Here is a 24159-nt window from a genome sequence, read left to right as displayed (position 1 = left end):
CTCCACAAACTGCCGACACCCACTGATTAAGCTCTCATGTGAAGAATCATCACTTTGATAAGGTACTGCAGGGCTCCCACCTTCCACGGAACTGCACAACTCCTCAGATAATGAAGCAGTCCATGCCCATATGCAACAAGACCTGGGCGATGTTCAGGCTTGGGCTGATAGGTGGCAGGTAACATTCGCACCACAGAAGTGCCAGGCAATGACTATCTCCAACAAGCAAGAGTCTAACCACTGTTTCTTGACATTCAACAGCATTACCATTGTCGAATTTCATCAACATCCTGGGGGTCACCATTGGCCAGGAATGTAACTGGAACAGCTGCATAAATACTGTGGCAACAAGAGCAGGTCAGAGGCTAGGTATTCTGTGGCGAGTGTCTCGCCAACTGACTCCCCAAAGCCTTTCCACCATCTACAAGGCACAAGTCAGGAGTGTGATGGAATACTCTCCACTTGCCTGGATGAGTGCAGCTCCAACAACACTCAAGAAGCTCGACACCATCCAGGTCAAAGCAGCCCACTTGATTGGCACCCCATCCACAACCTTAAACATTCACTCCCTCCACCACCGGTGTACCGTGGCTGCAGTGTGTACCATCTACAGGATGCACTGCAACAACTCGCCAAGGCTTCTTCGGCAGCACCTCCCAAACCCGCGACCTCTTCCACCTAGAAGAACAAGGACAGCAGGCGCATGGGAACACCACCACCTCCAAGTTCCCCTCCAAGTCACACACCATCCTGACATAGAAGTATATCGCCGATCCTTCATCGTCGCTGGGTCAAAATCCTGGAACTTCCTACCTAACAGCACTGTGGGAGTACCTTCACCACACGGACTGCAGCGGTTCAAGAAGGCGGCTCACCACCACCTTCTCGAGGGCAATTAGGGGTGGCCAATAAATGCTGGCCTTGTCAGCGACGCTCACATCCCATAAACAAATTTTTAAAAACTCCTCTCCCTGATATGGGAGACAGCCTGCTGAGAGGAATGAGAAGGGGAGAAGATTGTAAGAAAAATTGGAAGGCTCAAAATAATATAGATTGTTGCCATGGGCAGCATTTTCTTGTTGGTGGTAACCAGGGGTCATGTTGCACAGCTCCATTTTGGCTCTTCACCATAGATTATTTCTCTCACTCCAAACCCCTTGGAGTTTGGAAAGAAGGAATGCTTATTGATAAAGGTAGAGATGGTGGAAGTACTGACCCACTACAGTATCTGGTTTTCCACTCTGGGGACATTAGTAGCAGCCAAACAGAAACTGATCTTCTCTAGGTAACTGATGAAGAAGTAGGCACTCTAAGTCATTGTAGCTATAATTGGACAGGAGGCCAGCTGGGCATCATATAACATTATGTCTAAACACATTTATTTAATACATATTAAAAAAAAAAAAAAAAATCAACAACCCAAAACAATACACTTGACCAATGAGCAGAATTAGCACCTGGTTTTCCTCTGGTGGAGGCCAAAGGAGGTGATCAGTGCAGTCTGTTTGTCAGAAATCCAGATGTTTGGTGATAGATTTGCTACTGGAAAAGTAGATAATTTGCCACCCATTCTGGAGTAAGTGCCTCCTATGTACTAATTTGTGTTTTTAAAAAAATAAAAAAAATCTGGGTGGTTACTGAGAGAAATTGTGTAGTCACCCTGGTACAATCAAGTCTAGTTTTGTTAAAACTTCTTGTCCTTAAGCGATTGCACATAACAGGATTTCACTTTGCCGTATGAAGAATATTGCATGTTCGATTGTTAACATTTGCTATTGATTATTTCTTATATTAGGTAATTATTTCCCTTTTCTTTTTTCTGGTTTCAGAAGGTGATTCTTCCTTCAGGAGCAGCATTTCGATGGTTCCAATAGATGTGAGCACGCAATTCTCAGAGTTGTGTCATTAAGTGCAATGTGTCTGCTTGCTTGTATTGTCTCAGGCAAACATTGTCGGCTGAAGTAAATGGACGCACCCTGTGTTTTCTTAGAACCAAAACTCTCTTTCTGCAACTTTCATTCCAATTTTTATGGAGGTGAATTTTATGTTGTAAGAATGAATATCTTTAGTCATTGTACAATGTGTCAGTGCTATTCCAACAAATCTGTAAAATGCAGTACCAAGACAAAATGGGCAGAGTATGGACAATCAGATTTTATTTGTGTTTGATGTTGATGTCTGTTGTGTATGTTGGAAGGTGCTAGGAGTGTTTAGGGAGTTAATTTTACAGATACCTTTTAAGACTAGTTGACTGAACACACTGTTCTAGACATAGCACAATGGTTAAATTACATGCCTTTTCCAATCTACCTTTCTTCTATATTTTAATGCATATTTCCCCAGCTGTCATTGGGTTGATCGTTGTATAATGGCACCTCTTGACATTGTAGTCTTGGACACTTAAGTAGACACTAGAATATAATTTTCATAATTTTGTTTGTAAACATCATTTTTGTAAATTGCTGAAATAACATCACTTCTGTGGTGGTCGTTAAGCCACTGGTTTTCATGTAAAATCACCAGCTTCACACCTATTGCATGGTGCATTTTGTAATGATTTGGCTGTTTTTGGCTGTTTTGTGTGGAAAATTAGTGTTTGTTTTTTTGTCTGTCAAATTTCAATTTTGCAGCTCATAACTTTGCATGTGGCACTTGGCATCCCCTATGATGAGCAGACTGATTTCTGGAAATGCTCTTTAGAGAGGTTAGCTTTTCATGATCTAGCAAACTTTATGTTGCTTCTGGTATAAAGATACACTTAACACAATTGTTTTAATTGCCTGCAAAAGAAAATCAGTGCCCCAGCGACGCCTAGGCAAGGTGGATCACAGGAATCCTTTGTTTGTGAAATCTCGTCAAACCTCATGGCTGTTGAATCACAAAAGCATGTCATTTTAGGGACACAGCATATTACAGAAATGGTTTAAAGGTGACCAAGGAATTAAGGCTCTATACTTGGGGGGGCTGGGGGGAGGGGTGGTGGAAAGGACTCTTCAGCAAGCAAATACTTTTCACGCCAGATAAATTGTACTTTGTTGCTTAAAACAGCAGAGAATGGTATTTCTGTTTCTACAACTTATGTGGAAAGGAGAACAGTGCTTTATTTTTGAGAGAGAACTACAGTACTTTGAAACAAATGACGCACACATTGAATGTAATCAGGAGCTGCAACTTAATTGCACCTCACCAAATTGAGCACTGAATCCCTAATGTATTACCATTCCTGTCCACGTAAAAGTACATAATAAAAAATAGACACAAAAAAGAATTTTAAGTAAAATATATGGTTCAAGCTGCATTCACACTGCAAGTGTAGCAACCGTGCAACCTGATTTAAGCTTCGTGCCGATGCGGTGTAAATCCAGAGGAAGGGTCCAATCTGATTCCAGAACAAAGTGGAGTGAGACTCTGGATTGGGTAGTCTCGCACTGCTTCCATTTGACACCACATGAAGTGTAAATTCAGTGCAGTGGATCCCCTGGGTGCTTTGTAAACCCACGTTACCTCAATTTAAATGTTTAGAGAGAGGGGTCGTTCCCTCTCTCTCTGCTTTCTTGACATTTAAATTACCAACTGTTGTGGGAGAGCTCTGGACATGTGTATATTCAGGCATGCACAGAGCTCACTCTTGAACAGGACAGTTGAAGTGCCAGCTAGGCAGAAGCCAGGAAGTGTGAACAAGCAGTGTGCATGATGTAAACCCACCCTTTAATACATGCACTTGTGCTATTTAAGAATTACAGAGCCAAAATTCTTTTTTGGAAAAGCACTGATCTCGGTAAGCATTTTCTGTCTGAAACCCAGGGGGGATGAAATTTCTCTTGCAAGGCCGCGCAAAATGGGCGATAGCAAATGCATTGGAAAAGAAAATCGGGCGGAGTGTAAAACAGGCTGCCGATTTGCTATTGCCTGTTTTGCGCTACTTCCCAAGAAAAATTGCACCTCCTCAGGGAGTCCAAATAGATGACATCAGTCACCTTTGTTCGGTATGTTTAAAGCAAAAACAGATCGCAGGCTGATGGGCATTACAAATGGTTGCTAAGCTGAGCTGGTGAAAATGAGCTCTGACAAGAGCCAAGGTCTAGAAACAATTAACCCGTGATGATTCCAATACTGTTGCTGTGTCATATCCAAAACGAATACTACATGTTTTTTGTTACACTTTTTGAATAATATAACATTGGACACAAAAAAAATGATGTAATATGTTTGTTTCCCAGAAACACAAGTTTTATAGTCCTCATAAGATAAGCCAGAGAAAAAAGAATGGTTGTTGTAAATTCGAAGAATGTACCTGTTTTTGAATGATTCATAGGAGTCAGTATTGGTTCGGGGTGAATCACATGACAATGTAGACAAATCTGTTAATAGACCGGATTCATGCTACTTTGAAATAATCACTATTTTAGGACCCTTGGCTATTTTGGCTCGGCTTGAGCACCAATATTTTTTTCTCTGTTAATTCTAAAAATGCCTTCCAGATATTGTGAGAGATAGCAATGCACAGGATTTGCAAAGAAACACACAAAATCTATGGGTATAGTTTTTTTTTCTAGTTATGTAATTCATTTCAGTGTTGTAAACTGGTCTTAAGATTTGTTTGGTATGTTTAAAGCAAAAACAGCAAAAGAAAATGGAACAAATTATATGCATCAGCAATATGGTGTCTCGTCTGTAGCAATTCTGTATACAAATAAAATAAGTACTGTAAAATTTAGTAAGTTTCTCATTTTTGATCATTTTAGCTTTCACATTGGTTTAAATTCACGCTTAAAGTATTTGAATGGAATATTAAGAGTCGTAACGAGGCAAATACTGACAAAAGTAAATTACCAGTGAGTTCAGTATGAACTGTTGTGTCTGTGGAAAATGGCTGTTACTTTCTGTCTGGTAGTGATCTTGTTAGGGTTGTTACAGCTCTGGGGAGCAACATTACCAGGGTGATGGTGACTGAGGCGTTTGTTCCTACAGTTATGCTCTCATGAGGCATTAAATATTGTTTGCAGTTCTGTGAATCACAGAATCACAGAAACCCCACAGTGCAGATAGAGGCCATTTCGGCCCATCGAGCCTGCACTGACACATATCCCACCCGATCCCCGTAACCCCTACACCAACACATATCCCACCCTATCCCCGTAACCCCACGTATTTAATCCCCCTAACACTAAGGGTCAATTTATCATAGCCAATCAACCTAACCCACACATCTTTGGACTGTGGGAGGAAACCCACGCAAACACGGGGAGAATGTGCAAACTCCACACAGACAGTCACCCGAGGCCGGATTTGAACCCGGGTCCCTGGCGCTGTGAGGCAACAGTGCTAACCACTATGCCACCGTGCATGTCTTGCATTAAAACCTTTTAAGTACCGAATGTTTCCAATTAAACATCCTTTTGCAAATTTGTAATAAGGGCTTCTAATATGGAAGGGTTAAGCCAATATATGCTGCCATTACTTTTTGTCATTTTCTTAAGTCAAAAAAAAACTCTATTCTGTGGCGGTTAAAGGAGAATAACAAAATAATTGCTACACTCCTGAACAGAGGTTATACAGTTAAATTATCTTGTTTTTATTATATTTAATTATTTCAATATACACAATACTCTTCTGACTTCTCTCAAACTGTCATTTAATTGGGAGTAATTTTAACCCCCCCACGTTGGGCAGGAGCGGGTTGGGAGTTTAAATCGGAAATTTATGAAACCCGACCCCAATGGGCCTACTTACGGTTTAACTGCGGCGGATATCCGGCATGGAGGAACCCGCTCTGGAGAGACGGGTCCCTAATTCTAATATTCAAATGAGACTCGGGTCGTGATATTTTCACACTGATTTAAATTTAACGCTGGCCGACTGGGTTTCCCAGGACTCTGGGAAACCCGACAGCTAAAGGGAGGTGGGAGCAACTGGATCCGGCAGGTAAGTGCTAATTATAGCACTGCTTGTGAGCCAAGAGGAGCAGGAGTGCTCTCCCCCGGCCCCCAAGCCGTGATCAGCTGACCCCCACCCCCACAAACCGTCCCGGCCCCCTCTCCCTCCTGATTGCTGGTCCGACCCCCCCCCCCCCCTCACCAACCTGGCAATTTCTCCCGGTCCCAGAAGGACCTCTGCGTCCCCATCCTTTCTGGATTCCCAAGGAAGTACGATCCTCCGCTCCCTCCCACATCCCCGTAAATATCAGGGCCGTTGTTTAAAAAAAAATATGATAAGCTAGTTTTTAAAAAAAGTATTGAATTATACCTAACTCACGTTACATACATTAAATAGTTTAATGACTTTGAATAACCAAAGAGAAATATATGTGTAATAAGCAGAAATTTCCTCCGACTAAATATTGTCAAGACTGCCTTCAGACCCCACCACAAACTCCGTTGCCTAGCCACCAACTCCATCCCTCTCACTGGTCACTGTCTGAGGATGAATCAGACCATTCGCAAAGTTTGTGCCCTATTTGACCCTGAGATGAACTTCCGACCACAAGTCCACTCCATTACCAAGACCACCTACTTCCATCTCTGTAACATCGCCCGTCTCCACACCTGCCTCAGTTTATCTGCTGCTGAAACCCTCATCCATGCCTTTGTTACCTCTAGATCTGACTATTCCAATGCTCTCCTGGCCGGCCTCCCACGTTCTACCCTATGTAAACTTGAGCTCATCCAAAACTCTGCCCGTATCCTAACTCGCACTAAGTCCCGTTCACCCATCACCCCCTGTGCTCGCTGACCTACATTGGCTCCCGGTCGGGCAACACTTCGATTTTAAAATTCTCATCATTGTTTTCAAATCCCTCCATGGCCTCTACCCTCCCAATCTCACTAACCTCCTCCAACACAACTCTCCGAGATCTCTGCGCTCGTCCAATTCTGACTTCTTGCACATCCACGATATTAGTTGTTTCTCCATTGGCTGCTGTGCCTGCAGCTGCCTGGGCCCTAAGCTCTGAAATTCCCTCACTAACCCTGCCATCTCTCTACCGCTCCTCCTTTAAGTTGCTTCTTACTATATTAAAAGCACTATATAAATGCAAGTTGTTGTTGTTGTACATTACAACAGCAACTGCACTTCAAAAGTACTTACTTAACTGTGAAGCACTTTGGGATGTCCTGAAGTTATGAAAGGCATTTATATAAATGTACATTCTTTCTTTCTCGAGACATTAACCTTTTATTTGTTTTCACTGTGGTTAGTCTTCCCAACTATGTTGCATTTGTGAATGAAATGGATAGAATTTAATGCATCGAGTCAACTAAGCCAATACACGAAGGTAACTTAATTCCCAATCTATGTGTGTGATCAAAGGCAGTCAGTGAAAGTTTTAATGAAACGTTGTCTCCTAATTTGTTTTTTTAGAATGAACAATTTCAATGGCCCAGAAATTCGGGTCGGGGGCTTCCCGCGGGTGCAAGCCCCTGACCTGCATTTACCTAGCGTGCCTACCGGTGAGCTGTGGGCCCGCATGGGATTCCGATCCTGGGCCTCCTCCAACTGCCAGCGCACAGTGCTTGCGTATCCCAGGAGCGCAGTTAGTTTGAAGCGTCCCCTGGGATCACGTGGGCCATGGAGGCCAATGGTAACAGGGAATGCTTCATTCATAAGTTTGACAGGAAGAGCTGTCAAACCTATAAATACTATGAGCCCCAAAACATCACTAAAACTTCAAATACATTTTTTTTTTAAATCACATTTTTAAAATAATTAATTACATGAAATAACTATTTTAAACTAAATTTTTGAAAAAATTAATTACATTTTCTAACGGGGCTAAAAATAAACTTGCCTTTAAAGTATTTAAAAACAATAAACCTGTGGAAAAAATGTTTTAATTTTAATGAATTCACCACTTACCTTGTTAAAAGCAGGCCTTGCGCCTGCTTTTTAAAAGTGTAACTGCTGGAGACTGACCCTCCCGGAAAAACCTGGAAAAAAAACGTAAGTTCGATGTGCATGCGCAGCCTCTCTGGCGCACACGTTCCACCTGTCAACCCCTTCTTTCAAGGGAACGGAAGTGCCGGTTTCCCGCGCATGCGCAGTGCATGCATGAAACCGGCACTTTCGTTGGGCCTACACGTGAGTACCCAGCAAGTAATCACGCGTTGGGACCCGAATTTCTGGGCCATTAAATGTACAGACATGTATATGCAAATATATGGGTCGAGTTTCCGCTTTGGGCACAATTGCCAATTCTGGCGCAAATTGTGCCTAAAACTGTGCCCGTTTTGACAAGTGATTTTCTCCCCCCCCCCCCCCCCCCCCCAAAATTCCACTCAAACTCATTTGCATATCATCGAACACAAAACCAGCACAATCGGGCAGCGTTTTAAAATGTACTTTAAAGAAAAAATTTGCTTTAAAAATTTCCTTCATATATTTAATAAAGTGGCAACTTGGTGCAGTTTGATTAAAACAGCTGAAAATATGTTTATCACAAAAAATAAGCATTTTTATTCTCGTGTCAATTATTACCTCTGAGTAACCTGATTTTAAATTACTGAAATCCACTTTAAAACTATTTTCTAGTTTATATTGGGGGACATTAGTCAGTTTCTTAGTAAATTAAAACAAAAATCACATCTAAAAGCTTCTAAAATGTACTGTTTAGTGTCCTTGCGTCCACAGAACCAGCTTAAATTTTGGCGCCTCCCTCGAAGGCCTGCAAACGAGCGCAATTAGTGGAAATTCCCAATGGTAATTAATTCACTCTGGGGGCGTGGCCAATTTTGTGGGAGGGACCTGCTTCCAGCGAAATGTTTTTTAAATTAGCACAAAAGATTGCAGAAACTCGAGTTGCACTGAACACACATTGCGCCTAAAATTCTGCGCTCATTTGCGCTGATTTCAGCCGAATTGCGCCGAAAAAACCAACGCAATTGAGTGGAAACTCCAGGCCATAATCTCTCTCGAAGATTTTTTTCTCTACTAGAAAGTACAGATTTGTATACATTCTGCTGTGATTTTTTTTTGTTCTGTGCTGTAGCTTTTTGCTGTGCATTTGGCAGAAAATAAGGGTAAATAGTGCCGGTTGGTATCAGTTGTGTGTAGACTATATATACTTCCTTTTGTTGATCCCTGCTACCCTAGTAACAGCCTAATCTGATCATGTTTGGAACATAATTTTTCACATTTTCGTGAAGCCATGCATCCTGAGAAAATCAATTGAGTACTGAAAGTTTAAACTTACCCATTTATTCTGCTAAAACTGGTTTATTGCCTGTAGCCTGGCAATGCCCTGATTTTAAAACACTCATACTTGTTTTTAAATCCTTGCATGGCCTCACCCCTCCTTATACCTATAACCTCCTCCAGCCCTACAACTCTCCGAGACCTACATCTTTGACCAGGCTGTCGGTCATCTGTCCTAATATCGCTTCAAGTGGCTTGGTGTAAAAAAAAAATTTGATAACACTCCAGTGAAGCGCCTTGGGATGTTTTACTACATTAAAGACGCTATATAAATGCAAGTTATTGAATATATAAACTGTTGCATGTCTCTTTACTGACTGCTTTTTGGGCAATCCCATCTTAAACTAAATAAAACTGATTTTACTTATTTCATTTAAAAATGGCTTATCGTGATAATATCACAACGCTATATATGTTTTGCTAGACTGCAATATCCATTTAAAATTTTGGTTGAAAAAATCCTATGCCCAAGGACTCTATAGACATATATGGGGGCCCCCACCAAGAGCCCCAAGTAAATATGCATCATTTAAACAAAAATAAAATGTATTCTGGGTTTATAGACAAGGGTAATAAATACAAAAGTAAGGAGATGATAAATTTGCATAAGATATTGGTTAGGCCACGAATAATAAGGGGACGGTAGCATAGTGGTTTTGGACTAGTAATCTAGAGGCCTGGACTAATGAGCCAGAGAAATGAGTTCAAATCCCACCACAGGCAGCTGGGCAATTTAAATTCGGTTAATTAAAAACAAATTTGGTCTGGCCTACATGTGACTCCAGACCCACAGCCCTCTGAAAGGCACTCCGTTAAGGGCAAATAGGGCTGGCTGGGCAATAAGTGTTGGCCTTGCCAGCGATGCCCACATCCCGTGAATGAAGAATAAAAAAAATTATTGTACAGTTTTGGGCACCCCCATTATAAAAAGGATACCAAAGCCATGGAAGAGATCCAATGTAGATTAACTAGGAAGATACCAAGGATGAGCAGATATAGTTATGATAAAAGACTTAAGGGGAGAAATTCAGTTTTGCCACGTTTGGGGCACGATTATCGGCCGAGCGCAAAATTTTAGCGCCTGGCGCTAATGATCGCCTACGACTGCAAACTTGGCCCCTGGAGGTGATTGGAGCGCTAAATCAGGCGCTACACACCTCTCTTAAGGTGCTAAAGCCGAGGAGCGAGGCGCTAACTCAGAGCACTGGCGAAGCTTGTGATGTCAGTCAGCAATGGAACACAGACACACTGGCGCCGGCCATTTCTTAAAGGGGAGGGTCGTTCTTGCTCTCCATCCACACCCTGCTCATTGCAGCCTTGAATCTCGGCCTGGAGAGACCTGTACATCAAATCTGTTGGAAAGAACAATGGAGAGGCCCAGGGAAAGAGCTCAGAGTGCACCCCCCATAGTCTCTTCTAAATCGATGCAAGGAAGATCAAATCAAAAAGAACCTGCAAAGTGCCGCTCAGTACCCAAAACTCCTCAACACAGCTTTGAATATCTCCTGCAGTCTCTCTCTCTCACTCAGAATGCGTGGCGCAAAAATTTCACTGAAAATAAAGGCAGGAACCGGCCGCCTTTAAATAGCGCTCCCCCAGTCCCTTCCCGACTGCAAAACGCTCCCCTCAACCTGTCGTTGCTAGCAGCAGGCGGTAAGACGGGGTGCCACTCAATATCCGGTCCGGGGCGTTGCATGCTCGACTGACGTCACGATCTGCGGGCGCAGGAGATCGCAGCGGTAGTGTTTAGCGCCACCGCAAAATGTCTGGTCAATTTCGTGAGCGGCGCAAACACCGCCTCGCACGGGCGATAGTTACTTTGCATCCCATTAGCGCCCTCTTAAGGTGCTAACAGGAGGCACAAAACAACCAAATTTTCCCCCCTTAAACACTGGGGCTGAATTCACTTGAGCAGAGAAGGTTAAATGAGATCTAGCATTAAAAATTATGAGAGTCGAGAGTATATAGTAAAAGATTACTTCCTTTGAGAGATGAATCAGTAACAAGGGAGCATTAGTACTGGAAGCATAAAGGCAGAGATGAGAATTTTTTTCCTGCTAAAGGTTTTTAGGATTTGACATTCCTTTTCATAGGGAGGCAGAGAGGTTTAGGGAGGGAATTCCAAAACTAAGGCCTAGGCAGTTGAAGGCATAGCCACCAATGGTTGAGCGATTAATAACAGGGTTGCACAAGAGATCAGAATTGGAGGAACGTAGAGATCTCCGAGGGTTGCAGGGCTGGAGGAGGTCACAGAAATAGAGAGGGAAGAGGCCATGGAGAGATTTAAAAACAAGGATGAAAATTTTAAAAGTGAGCTATTGCCAGACCAGGAGCCAATGTAGGTCAACGAGCACAGGGGTGAGGGGTGAATGGGACTCGGTGCGAGTTAGTATACAGGCAGCAGAGTTTTGGATGCACTCAAGTTTATGGAGGGTGGAATTTGGAAGGCTGGCCAGGAGAGCATTAGAATAATCAAATCTAGAGGTAACAAAGGCATGGATGAGGGTTTCAACAGCAGATGCGCTGAGGCGGGGTGGAGATGGACAACTTTACTGAGGTGGAAGTAGACGGTCTTGGTGATTGAACGGATATGGGGTCGGAAGCTCAGGGTCAAATTCTTGAAGAAATATTTTGAGGGTACAGGGAGAGAATAGGGAAGTAAGATTACAGTAGGTACTTGAGTGTGGAAACTGCCACAGACACACTATACTGAATAGCTTCCTTTTGTACTGAAATTTCTGTGGTTCTATAAACTGCTACAGTCAAATGGTCAGTCAAAAGACACAAGATTTTGTTTAAAGGCAGAAACAGGAAATGTGCCTGTTGAATTGAATTCTCACCTGTTGTAATCTTTTGCCATATCATTTCCTACATAGTCCCCCTTGAAACCTATTTCAGTTTTTGCCAAGTTTCAGCAACAGATGTATTTCTGTTGCTTTCATAAATGAGCAGGAAAATGTTCAGTACCATAGCATAATTCTTCTTGTGCTTTGGGTTATTAGATTCAGTAAATTCTATAATTGGTTTACTTGTAAAACATTGAAATTGGTTCTGATTAGGGCAAGTGGTGGCTAAAATTTTGGGTAAATTGCAGGAAGGTTTTCCTTTTACCATGTATCACATTCAGTGCCTTTCAATCATTCTAAAAGAGATCCATGAATCATTTCTTGAATCGATTATTAAATTCAAATTGTCTACACCCTCCCAAATTGTTCCATGATGATGTCTCCGACCTAGAAACTGAGTCTTGACCGTTTTAGGGCACGTGGGGGAGGGACATAACTCGCAACCCCTGCGCCTGAATCATGAGGCCCGAGGCTCTCCAGATATTGGGCCCCGAATCCCATTTCAGTGTTGTCGGCGCAGCATCAAGAGCTCGCCGGTGAAGAGGATTCCAAGTTTAGAGTAAGTATTGCCGGGGGTCAGTGTCAGGGATTGCGGGTGTCGGGGATCGCGGGGGTTGGGTCAGGAGCAGAGGGGAGATCGGGAATCGAGTATCGGGTCAGGAGCGGCGGCAATGGCTGGAGGAGGGGATTGGGAGCGACTATCAGGTCCATTATGTCTTGTTTTGCACACTTTGTACAAAAATAATAAATTGCAGGACAACGGAGTATTACAGTTTAAACTCTTTTAATGAAGCATCAGGTCTGTGCTTACTCACATCAGTACAGCACCGTGTGGACAAGATGGAGTCCGGACCCTGGGTCCTCCAAAACAATAGCAGTCCTTACAGATGCCTGCAGGCCAATGACAACTCAGCATGTGATCACATGTGAATAATAGTTATTCCTTACAGATGCCTGCGGGCCAATGATAAATCAATATGCAAATGTTACACATTAATGTGTGGTCGGTATTGCATCTTGACCGAACAGTAATGAATAGAGGAGACGGAATGTACCTTTTACTATTTACTGAGTAAATGGGTGGACATTACAGCACATTGCATGGCAGAACCCAAAACTGAAAGTGAAAGACAAAGTAAAACCGAGCCCCCCAGCACCCCCTTCAGGTAACACCCGGGAACTGGGACAAACTTAATTGAAGCAAAACTCAAAACACAACAGTCGGAAGGAACACGCCTGCTCCTCCCAGCTCCATGTTCAGGTAAGTTACTTACCTTATGGTGTTCCCTATGGCTAGTTTCCCTGAGTGCAAGCGGCAATGGTGTGGACTTTTTCAGGGCAAAGCAATCTTACAGAATGGGGCTTCAAACAAATGTTCGGCCCCTTATGTGTATATTCGAGGTCCTAACACCGGCTTCAGGCATGGGCAAAGGATGTCTCTTGTTTTATCCTTACCCAATATGGCGGGTGGTACGCTTCCAGCTAGAAATGTGCACACATTTCCTGGCCACCATATTGGGGTCGTAATAGTCCAAGTAGCTCCCGAAAAACGGGCACAGCACGGACCAATTTCCCGCCTCCGTGTCTGAGTCACACAGACCAATAAGAGTCCAGGTTGCATCCCTGGTTTCTGCTGAGTTAACTAACCTAAGACACGGCATGTGTAAGGGTGCTACAATTAGCATTAATCAAGAGTTCCTGCTCCTAAACAACAACTCCTACTTGAAGCATGCTTGTGTGGATGCCAGGTGAAACAGGATCAGACTCGTGTATGATGCCCTCCACAAACTATGGGTATTCACATATGGGTTCCTCAAACTACTGCTCTTGCCGCATCTTGAGATCCACACTCAACGCCATGTGGCGCCACATGAACACTCTCGATCTTTCTCTTCGGCAACACCGGCGCACTCTATCTCAAAGCTGTCCGGGTCCACAGTTCCATTTCATCCTTCGACTCATCCGACGCTTCAACAAAAAACTTTTTTTCTTCCTTTCCGATGTCAAGGATCGCAAGCTTCATCAACTCTTGGACACCAACGCCCCTCCAGAACCTTCTTCCCCTTCACTTTCCTCTGACCCCCCTTCTCCCAATCTCACCCCGCCGCATTTTCACTATCCCCTCTGACCTTCCCCTCTCTGACCCCGAACGATCAGTCCTCAGCAAAGGCCTGAGCTTCATCCCCTTACGCACCCACCTCAATGAATTTCGAGCTCGGCACGATGTTGAGCTCTTTTTCCGCCGCCTTCATCTCCGTGCCCACTTCTCTGGCCAGGAGTCTTCCCCCCGCACGACTGACCCTTTCTCCCGCTTTCAGAATTCCCGTTCTATCTGGACCCCTCCCCCTGCCTCTTACCCTCTCTAGATCTTTTCATCGCTAACTGCTGCCGTGACATCGGCCGTCTCCATTTCTCTGCTCCCCTCACTTTTTTTAAATTCATTGATGGGATGTGGGCGTCGCTGGCTGGCTAGGCCTGCATTTAGTGCCCATCCCTAATTGCCCTTGAGAAGATGGTGGTGAGCCACTTTCTTGAACCGCTGCAGCCCATATGGTGTAGGTACACCCACAATGCTGTTAGGAAGGGAATTCCAGGATTTTGGCCCAGCGACAGTGAAGGAACGGCGATACAGCTCCAAGTCAGGATGGTGTGTGGCTTGGAGGGGAACTTGTAGGTGGTGATGTTCCCATGCGTCTGCTGCCCTTGTCCTTCTAAGTGGTAGAGGTTGCGGGTTTGGAAGGAGCTGTTGAAGGAGCTTTGGCGAGTTGCTGCAGTGCATCTTGTAGATGGTACACACTGCAGCCACAGTGCACCGGTGGTGGAGGGAGTGAATGTTGAAGGTGGATGGAGTGCCAATCAAGCGGGCTGCTTTATCCTGAATGGTGTCGAGCTTCTTGAGTGTTGTTGGAGCTGCACTCATCCAGGCAAGTGGAGAGTATTCCATCACACTCCTGACTTGTGCCTTGTAGATGGTGGAAAGGCTTTGGGGAGTCAGGAGGTGAGACACTCGCCGCAGAATTCCCAGCCTCTGGCCTGCTCTTGTAGCCACAGTATTTATATGGCTGGTCCAGTTCAGTTTCTGATCAATGGTAACCCCCAGGATGTTGATAGTGGGGGATTCAGTGATGGTAATGCCATTGAATGTCAAGGGGAGATGGTTAGAGTCTCGCTTGTTGGAGATGGTCATTGCCTGGCACTTGTGTGGTGTGAATGTTACTTGCCACTTGTCAGCCCAAGTCTGAATGTTGTCCAGGTCTTGCTGCATATGGACACAGACTGCGTCAGTATCTGACGAGTCTCGAATGGTGCTGAACAGTGCAATCATCAGCGAACATCCCCACTTCTGACCTTACTCCAACCTACCTCCCTCTGAACTTGCAGCACTCCATTCTCTTAGATCCAACCCTGACATTGTCATTAAACCTGCTGACAAGGGTGGTGCTGTTGTTGTTTGGCGAACTGACCTCTACCTAACTGAACGCCAACTCTCCGACACCACCTCCTACCTCCACCTGGACCACGACCCCACTACCGAACATCAAACCACCGTTTCCAAGACTGTCACTGATCTCATCTCCTCTGGAGATCTTCCCCCCCGCGGCCACCAACCTCATTGTTCCCCAACCCCGCACAGCCCGCTTCTATATCCTTCCCAAGATCCACAAACAGGACTGCCCTGGTAGACCCATCGTTTCAGCCTGTTCTTGCCCCACGGAAATTATCTCTTCCTATCTCGACTCTGTCTTTTCTCCCCTTGGCCAGTCTCTTCCCACCTACATTCGCGACTCTTCCGACACCCTCCGTCACTTTAACAGTTTCCTGGCCCCAACCGCTTCCTTTTCACCATGGACGTACAATCCCTCTACACCTCCATCCCCCACCAGGATGGCCTGAGGGCGCTCCGCTTCTTCCTTGAACAGAGGCCCGACCAGTCCCCATCCACCACTACCCTCCTCCACCTGGCTGAACTTGTTCTCACATTGAACAACTTCTCCTTTAACTCAACTCATTTCCTCCAAATCAAAGGTGTTCCTATGGGTACCCGCATGGGTCCTAGCTATGCCTGCCTTTTCGTGGGATATGTGGAACACTCTTTGTTCCAGTCCTACTCGGGTCCCCTCCCTCACCTCTTTTTCCGATTGATGACTGTATCGGTACCGTTTCCTGCTCTCGCCCTGAACTAGGCAATTTCATTCACTTTGCCTCCAATTTCCACCCTTCCCTCACCTTCACATGGTCCATCTCTGACTCTTCCCTTCCCTTCCTCGACTTCTCCGTTTCCATCTCTGGGGATAGGTTATTGACCAATATTCACTACAAGCCCACTGACTCCACAGCTACCTGGACTACACTTCCTCCCACCCCGCCTCCTGTAAGGACTCTATTCCATTCTCCCAGTTTCTCCGTCTCCGCCGCATCTGCTCCGACGATGCCACCTTCCACACCAGTGCTTCCGACATGTCTTCCTTTTTCCTCAACCGAGGATTCCCCTCTACCATGGTTGACACGGCCCACGACCATGTCCGTTCTATCTCCCGCACTTCTGCCCTCACCCCTGCCCCTCCCTCTCAGAACCACGATAGGGTTCCCCTTGTCCTCACCTTTCACCCCACCAGCCTCCAAATTCAACGGATCATCCTCCGCCATTTCCGCCACCTCCAAAGTGATCCCACCACCAAACGCATCTTCCCCTCCCCTCCCCTTTCAGCATTCCATAGGGACTGCTCCCTCCGAGACACCCTAGTCCACTCCTCTATCACCCCCAGCACCCCTTCCCCTTCGCCTGGCACCTTCCCGTGCAAGCGCAGGAGATGTAACACCTGCCCTTATACCTTCCCACTGTCCAGGGCCCCAAACACCCCTTCCAGGTGAAACAGCGATTTACTTGTACTTCTTGCAATCTAGTATACTGTATTCGCTGCTCACGATGCGGTCTCCTCTATACTGGGGAGACCAAACGCAGATTGGGTGACTGCTTTGCGGAACACCTCCGTTCAGTCCGTAAGGGTGACCCCAAGCTTCCGATCGCCTGTCATTTTAATTCACCGCCCCATTCCCACTCAGACCTCACCGTCCTTGGCCTCTTGCATTGTTCCACGGAAGCTCAACGTAAACTCGAGGAACAGCACCTCATCTTCCGATTAGGCACTTTACAGCCTTCTGGACTCAATATCGAGTTCAACAATTTCAGATCATAACCTCGGCCCCTATTACATTTTTACTTATATTTTTCATCCACACCTTTGTTTTGGTTTTTTCCCCTCCCCCCCCCCCCCTTTTCCTTTTTTTTCCTCTCTCCCACATGGCAGCTGTCTCCCATTCTGCCAGTGCATTTCACACCTAATCTAGAGCTGTCTTTTGTCTCCACTAGTCCTATCACCATCTTGTCTCATTTTGAATACCTCTTAATGTCTCTTCTCTTTTGTTCTCTCCCAGCCCGGCCTCTTCATCTATTTCATTCCCTGTGCCTCTTTAGTCTTGATAAAGGGATTCGACCCGAAACGTTGACTCTAATTTGTCTCCACGGATGTTGCCTGGCCTGCTGAGTTTTTCCAGCATTTTCTGCTGTTATTATGGGTACTCACTGTCCAGTTTCAAAAAAAAAAGTGTCAATACTGTTGGCCCTTTTCTCAACACTGGTCTGCCTGCCCATGGCACGAACTTCAATCTGGATTAAGGATAGGACTAAGAATGATGACAGGTGGAATGACTTTCAGACATGAAGAGCAGTCACTTTGACGAGTTTTAGAGGGAAACTGGTGCCTATGTACTTTAGTGATGGACTTTCAGGAGAGAAATCAAGAAAGAAAATTGAGTAAAAAATTAAGTTGGCTGAAGCACTCAGTCATTCTACCTGTCATAGAAACATAGAAGATAGGAGCAGGAGTAGGCCATTCAGCCCCTCGAGCCTGCTCCGCCATTCAATGCGATCATGGCTGATCATCCAAATTCAGTACCCGGTCCCTGCTTTCTCCCCATACCCCTTGATCCCTTTAGCCTTAAGAAATATATCCAACTCCTTCTTGAATATATTTAATGAATTGGCCTCTACTGCCTTTTGTGGTAGAGTATTCCACAGGTTCACCACTCTCTGGGTGAAGAAATTCCTCCTCATTTCTGTCCTACATGGCCTACCCCTTATCCTTAGACTGTGACCCCTGGTTCTGGACTCCCCAACCATCGGGAACATCCTTCCTGCATCTAGTCTGTCCAGTCCTGTCAGAATTTTTAAAGTTTCGATGAGATCCCTCTCATTCTTCTAAACTCCAGTGAGTACAAGCCTAATCGACACAATCTCTCCTCATACATCATTCCTGCCATCCCAGGTATCAGCCTGGTGAATCTTTGTTGAACTCCTTCCATGGCAAGAACATCCTTCCTCAGATAAGGCGACCAAAACTGCACACAATACTCAAGATGTGGTCTCACCAAGGCCCTGTACAACTGCAGCAAGACATCCTTGTTCCTGTACTCAAACCCTCTTGCTACGAAGGCCAACATACCATTTGCCTTCTTAACCGCCTGCTGCACCTGCATGCTTACCTTCAGCGACTGGTGCACAAGGACGCCCAGGTCTCGTTGCACTTCCCCTTCTCCCAATCTATTGCCATTCAGATAATAATCTGCCTTCCTGTTTTTGCCACCAAAGTAGATAACCTCACATTTATCCACGTTATATTGCATCTGCCATGCTTCGGCCAAATCACCCAACCTGTCCAAATCATACTGGAGTTTCTCGGCATCCTCCTCACCGCACACACGCCCACCCAGCTTTGTGTCGTCTGCAAATTTGGAGATATTACATCTAGTTTCCTTGTCTAGATCATTAATATATATTGTCAATAGCTGGGGTTCAAGGACCAATCCCTGCAGTACCCCACTAGTCACTGCCTGCCACTCGGAAAAAGAGCAGTTTATTCCAACTCTTTGCTTCCTGTCTGCCAACCAGTTCTCTATCCAAGTCAATACCTTGCCCCCAATCCCATGTGCCTTAACTTTACACACTAATCTCTTATGCGGGACCTTATCGAAAGCCTTCTGAAAGTCCAAATACACCACATCCACTGGTTCTCCCTTATCTATTTTACCAGTTACATCCTCAAAAAATTCCAGTAGATTAGTCAAGCACGATTTACTTTGTCATATCCTGTCACTGTTTTCCAAGTGCTCTGCTATTACATCTTTTATAATGGACTCTAACATTTTCCCACTACCGATATCAGGCTTACCGGTCTGTAATTCCCCGTTTTCTCTGTACTACCTTTTTTGAATAGTGGGGTGTCATCATTCTTAGTCCCATCCTTAATCCAGATTGAAGTTCATGCCGTGGGCAGGCAGACCAATGTTGAGAAAAGGGCCAACAGTATTGACACTTTTTTTGAACACTTGTACAGTGAGAATCTGACCCCAAATCAGCTGGAACCAAACGAGGGCAGTCCCACTCAGCTGGACAACACAGGAGAGCCATTGGAGGAGGGGTGATTTAGTTGACCATTTCAAAGGCTGCAGAGAGGTCGAGGAGGACAAGGAGGGATAGAGGATGGTCTACCATGGTTACTAGAGGATGCCGTTGTGACTTTGATTGGGGCAGTTTCAGTGCTGTGACAGGAGCGGACTCCTGACGGGAGAGATTCAGATATGGAGTTGCAGAAAAGATGGGCACGGATTTGGGAGGTGACAAAATGTTCAAGGACTTTGGAGTGGAAAGGGAGGTAGGAGATGGGGCGGTAGAGAGGGGTCAAGCAAGGAGGGAGGTGATGGTGGAGGTTTGAAAGGGAGAAGGACAGTACATAAGAGATATTGTTACAATGCCAACATCAACATAGCAGGTGTTAAAAGATCAATATGTGTATCAAATGAGCAGTTGACATTGAAGTTCAAAGCTTCAATCGAACTGCAGTATAATTGAGCGGAGCCTGCCAATCACCAATGACAGATCTCAACGCCTCAATTTTAGCTAGTTTCTCCAAAAGGAATTGGAAAGCAAGCAAAGTCCTCTTCAGACCTGGTATCTACAAAAGGTTTCCTAGACATATCTACAGTGTGACATGGGGCAATTTTAACTTTAGCTGTCCTGGAGCTGCTGGGAACTGACCTGCTGCCATTTTCAGCTGCTCAACTAACCAGGCGGCAAGAACACCCGCCCAAAGTGGGCGGGTCCTTTTTTACATTTTCATGTTGGGTCCCAAGGATGTCATCAGGACCTCGCTGCAATTTTTACTGCTGGGGCAACCCAGCAAGGAAGCAGATTGGAGCCAGAAGAGGCCCAGAAAATGTAATTTTTTTTTAGTTATGGGGTTAAGGGAGCAGGAGTATAATAAAGTAAATCCACTTTTTGAAATTAAGGATAAAAATGAGGAAGCAAGTGAACAGATCCAAATCTGGAATATACACTCTACTCACCCCACAAAGCTTAGGTCTCCCCTGCCACGATCTTGTCCCCACTCCCGATTATGGGACGGTCTGGCATCCAATCCTGTGACGGGTGTCGTCCAATCCATGCAATTTTCTGCCTTGGAATGGGTGGGATGTCAGCCGGTGGGATTTAAGTGAGGCCCAGAGTTTAAGTGCCCCGGCTGTCATTTATACCCCCATGAGTTTTGTACACAATCACTTGGCGTCAACATCCAGAATTGTCACCTCTTTTGACTTTGAGGGTATTGTGTATATTCCAGATTTGGATCTGTTCACTTGCTTCCTCATTTATATCCTTAATTTCAAAAAGTGGATTTATTTTATTATACGTCATTTTACTTGAAAGTAAATGTGTTCTTGTTGTGAGAATAGCCCCCTTGCTTCTTCACCATGTTTGTCTCAGCTTATTGCGAAGATAGTTTTGACAGGCCTGTCAGAATGATTCAGTGCACTGTCTCTTCATTGTGAACTGCTCTAAATTTCCTCAGGGCTACTAGCCACTATGCAACTAGGATGTGATTAGTTTTGTTAACTGAATTCTTAGCCAGGAATGTGTGAAATGCTTCTATCACTGGTCTGAAATCTTCTCTGACAATTGCTTTTTCTGCAACTATATTTATTACATTTACACATGGGATCAGGGATGGAGTTTGCCTTGTGGGGTCCCCCGTGCAAAAGTTTGGTTTGAGGCTCCTATATTTTACTAGAAAATACTAACTATTCATTGGATCCATTCAGGGGCCGGGGGCCCGTGCGATTGCACAGGTGCAGGGCCCGAACACTGGCCTACTCTCTTGAGCTCTGTCCAGTGATCATTGTTGGAACATGTGACTGATTCGGCCTATGATCCTGTCCGTAGTTGAATGCCTACCAACACTCACTACCTCGGGTCATACATGAAAAATGGCCACTGGCATGATGTACCAGAGAGTGGCTGGTGCCCTGGGAACATACCCCAGCAGGAGTCCATGTCTTCAGGAAAAGGGGAGAGAAAAAACAGTAATACCATAACTTAGAATTAATATTAAAAGAAACAGACGAGCCTTTGAGATGTTTCAGTCCTTGTGTATCACTGTATACAATGATTCAAAAATCTCCAATGCTTGCAAACGGGAAGATTGCAACTTGTTTTAGTTTAAGTGTAACCATTGCTATTATTTTTCAGCTTTATTGCAAGAAAGTCCAATCGGTTTAACTAACAACGGACAAAAGACCTTAAGCATGGAAGTACCAACCAGTATCATAGAAAGTGAAAAATTGCCCAGGTTTTTGTTGCTGGTTTTCTCCAGCAAGGTAGAGATCAGTAAAAAAAAATAAGCTGAGGCAGTGGACATAATATTAACATAGTTAAGATAGATATGTTGTAAAGTTTTATATATTTTTGGTGTTCATCAAGGTAGGAGACACCAGGGTTGGATAGTTTAAGCACTACTTTCAGTCTTTCTCAGTCAACCTCAGTATAACTGCTGGCTCAGGTATATCCAGAGACCTCAGTACTGGACAATTCTGTGGCCACAGGAACTGGCAGAGCTTGTCTCTTGCTGCATAACCAAAAGCAGGAGGACCAGCAACAGCTGAGAGAGAAATGCCAGAAATACAATCGACTTGTACAGTAAACTCAGTTCAAAAAGTCTTGGGCTCTCAGTGAGACTTTCAGATTAACAAAGAGGTTTACTGTAGAAACTGAGCCAGCCCCCACTTTCCCTACCTCCCAGATTATTTCAGTTACCGCCTTTTGCTCTTTGTTAAATGCTCTGAGACATTTCCATTATGTGAAGAGTTCTATAGAATGACACATCATGAGACACAAAAATTGGGAATGGGAGAAACGTGAGATACACAATGTCGACGGCACAGTCAAAGTCAAAGCGATGTTTAGGTGGCTTTTGAAGGCAGGCAGGGAGGTGGGAAGATGGAGTGGTTTTGGGAAAGTGTTACAACAGGTAGGGGCTGAGTGATTGAAAGAAGGGTTCCAATGTGGGGTAGAAGGGGCAAGAAATGTCGACTAAATTAGTATCAGAGGAACGAACAATGCATATGGGAAGGTGCACTAGAGAATGCTATGATAGCACAGAGCAAGGCGGCAGAAGGATTTGACAAGGACAAGAAACTTGAAGTCACTTTGCCAGGGCACACGAGCCAGTGGGGATGGGGTGCAAAGGACTTTGTGAGTGAGAATGCAAATCTGAGATTTGTGGATAGGTTGGAATTTGTGAAGAGTGGAAGCGGGGAGATCAGCAAAAAGAGTGTTGGAGAATTAAGCCCTTAAGACAATGAAAGCATGGTATAGCTTTTCAGCATCCTATAATATCTGATTTCTTCTGAAGAGTTCGGGGTCGATTTTAACTCGGGTGCGGGCTATTGTCGTGTTCCCCGAATTTCATGTTTCCCACACGAATCTAATTGGATGTGGGAGATTGATGCAATTTTAACTCAATTGGCCAATTGATTTCCAACATGTGGGAAGCCTTTGCAAAGGGGTTTTTCATGACTGAAAGTCCCCTCCGATGACGTCATCATTGCTGCTGCATTTAAGGTCCACAGCAAGCCTTGCTTCTTCTGCAGGCTTCCAAGCTTTCTCCATTTGATGGCACAGGAACCTGCAGGAACAATGGCCAGCGGGAGGCCAAGAGCAGCTCCTAAGTTTGATGAGGCAGCACTACAGGCATTGGTGGATGGGGCTAGAGCCCACAGGGAGGTCCTGTTCCCTTCATCAGGGAGGAAGAGGCCTCCCAATCAGACCAAGGCTGTGTGGATACAGGTGGCTGGGGAGGTCAACTCCTTGAGGGTCACATGGGGCACCTGGATGCAGTGCAGGAAAAGATTCCATGACCTTCAACGCACTGGAAAAGTATAGGAAACTTTGTTATATCCGGCACCGACGGGACCGAGCTGTTGCCGATCTATCAAAACTGCCGGACATACCAGCGTTAACGTTGAAGCATACGGAGGTTTTCATCTCCGTATCTGACAACAAACACTGTTGCTTAGCAACAGCTTCTAAACAGTCGGCCTGTACCTTAGAAGCATCTCTGTAGCTTAGCAACAGCTTCAGAGAGACTTTCCAGAGCCTGACTGTTGGAAAAAAAAGCCACGAGAAGAAAAAAAACCTAACAAAACGGCTCCTGATTTCTGCCGGTAGATTGAGGTTTCCGGACATACAACCTCCGGATAAACCAAAGTTCCCTGTAAGTATGAAGTTCCCATCACCCTCAATCTGATCCCCATTGCCTTTCCTCACCAGCACTCAGCTTTAGCAATCTCTTCCTCCACATCCCGCTTGACACTCACATCCATGCACCCTTACCCATTCCCTCTCCCTCTATGCTCACAATCACATAACTATTCCACCATGCAGCCCTCACACTCCCTATCACTCTGATGCTTTGAACACAAATGACAACACACAGGGAGGGCCCTTGATCTTGCAACCTCACTCCATCTTTGTCTCCTTCTAAATATCTATGCTATGCAATCTCTACACTCACTCCTTCATTCTCACTCAACCACCACTTGTCTCCCTCATTGCAGGAAAAGAGAGCTCACAATAAAAGGGAAAGAGCCAGGACAGGAGGAGGCCCACCATCATTAGCCCAGCTCATCCCCTGGGAGGAAGCCGTCCTGGAAATTGTTGGGGTTGAAGAAGATGCGCAAGTTGGGGACGGACAGACGGGTGCATCACAGCAAGCTGGTGACAGAATAGTTTTCC

The 24159-nt window shown here is 45.0% G+C and overlaps 1 protein-coding gene across 8 annotated transcripts in view; it reads left to right on the top strand.

Annotated features, from left to right (window-relative positions):
- Window positions 1-4717, top strand: part of LOC147113856 (CXXC-type zinc finger protein 5-like) — a 32066-nt gene extending 27349 nt beyond the window's left edge. For all 8 annotated transcript variants that reach the window (XM_085995232.1, XM_085995228.1, XM_085995224.1 and 5 more), the window contains one exon: window positions 1830-4717. In XM_085995232.1, the coding sequence (XP_085851358.1) occupies window positions 1830-1874 (45 nt within the window). In that variant the 3' untranslated portion in view covers window positions 1875-4717. The remainder of the gene's footprint in view (window positions 1-1829) is intronic.
- Window positions 4718-24159: the final 19442 nt, after the last annotated feature.

This window comes from Somniosus microcephalus, chromosome 8 (assembly GCF_052327205.1).
Source record: "Somniosus microcephalus isolate GS21.2 chromosome 8, FLI_Smic_1.0, whole genome shotgun sequence".
Lineage (NCBI taxonomy): Eukaryota > Metazoa > Chordata > Chondrichthyes > Squaliformes > Somniosidae > Somniosus > Somniosus microcephalus.
Note: the sequence above shows the minus strand (reverse complement) of the source record. Positions and strands in the feature narration are given on the sequence as shown.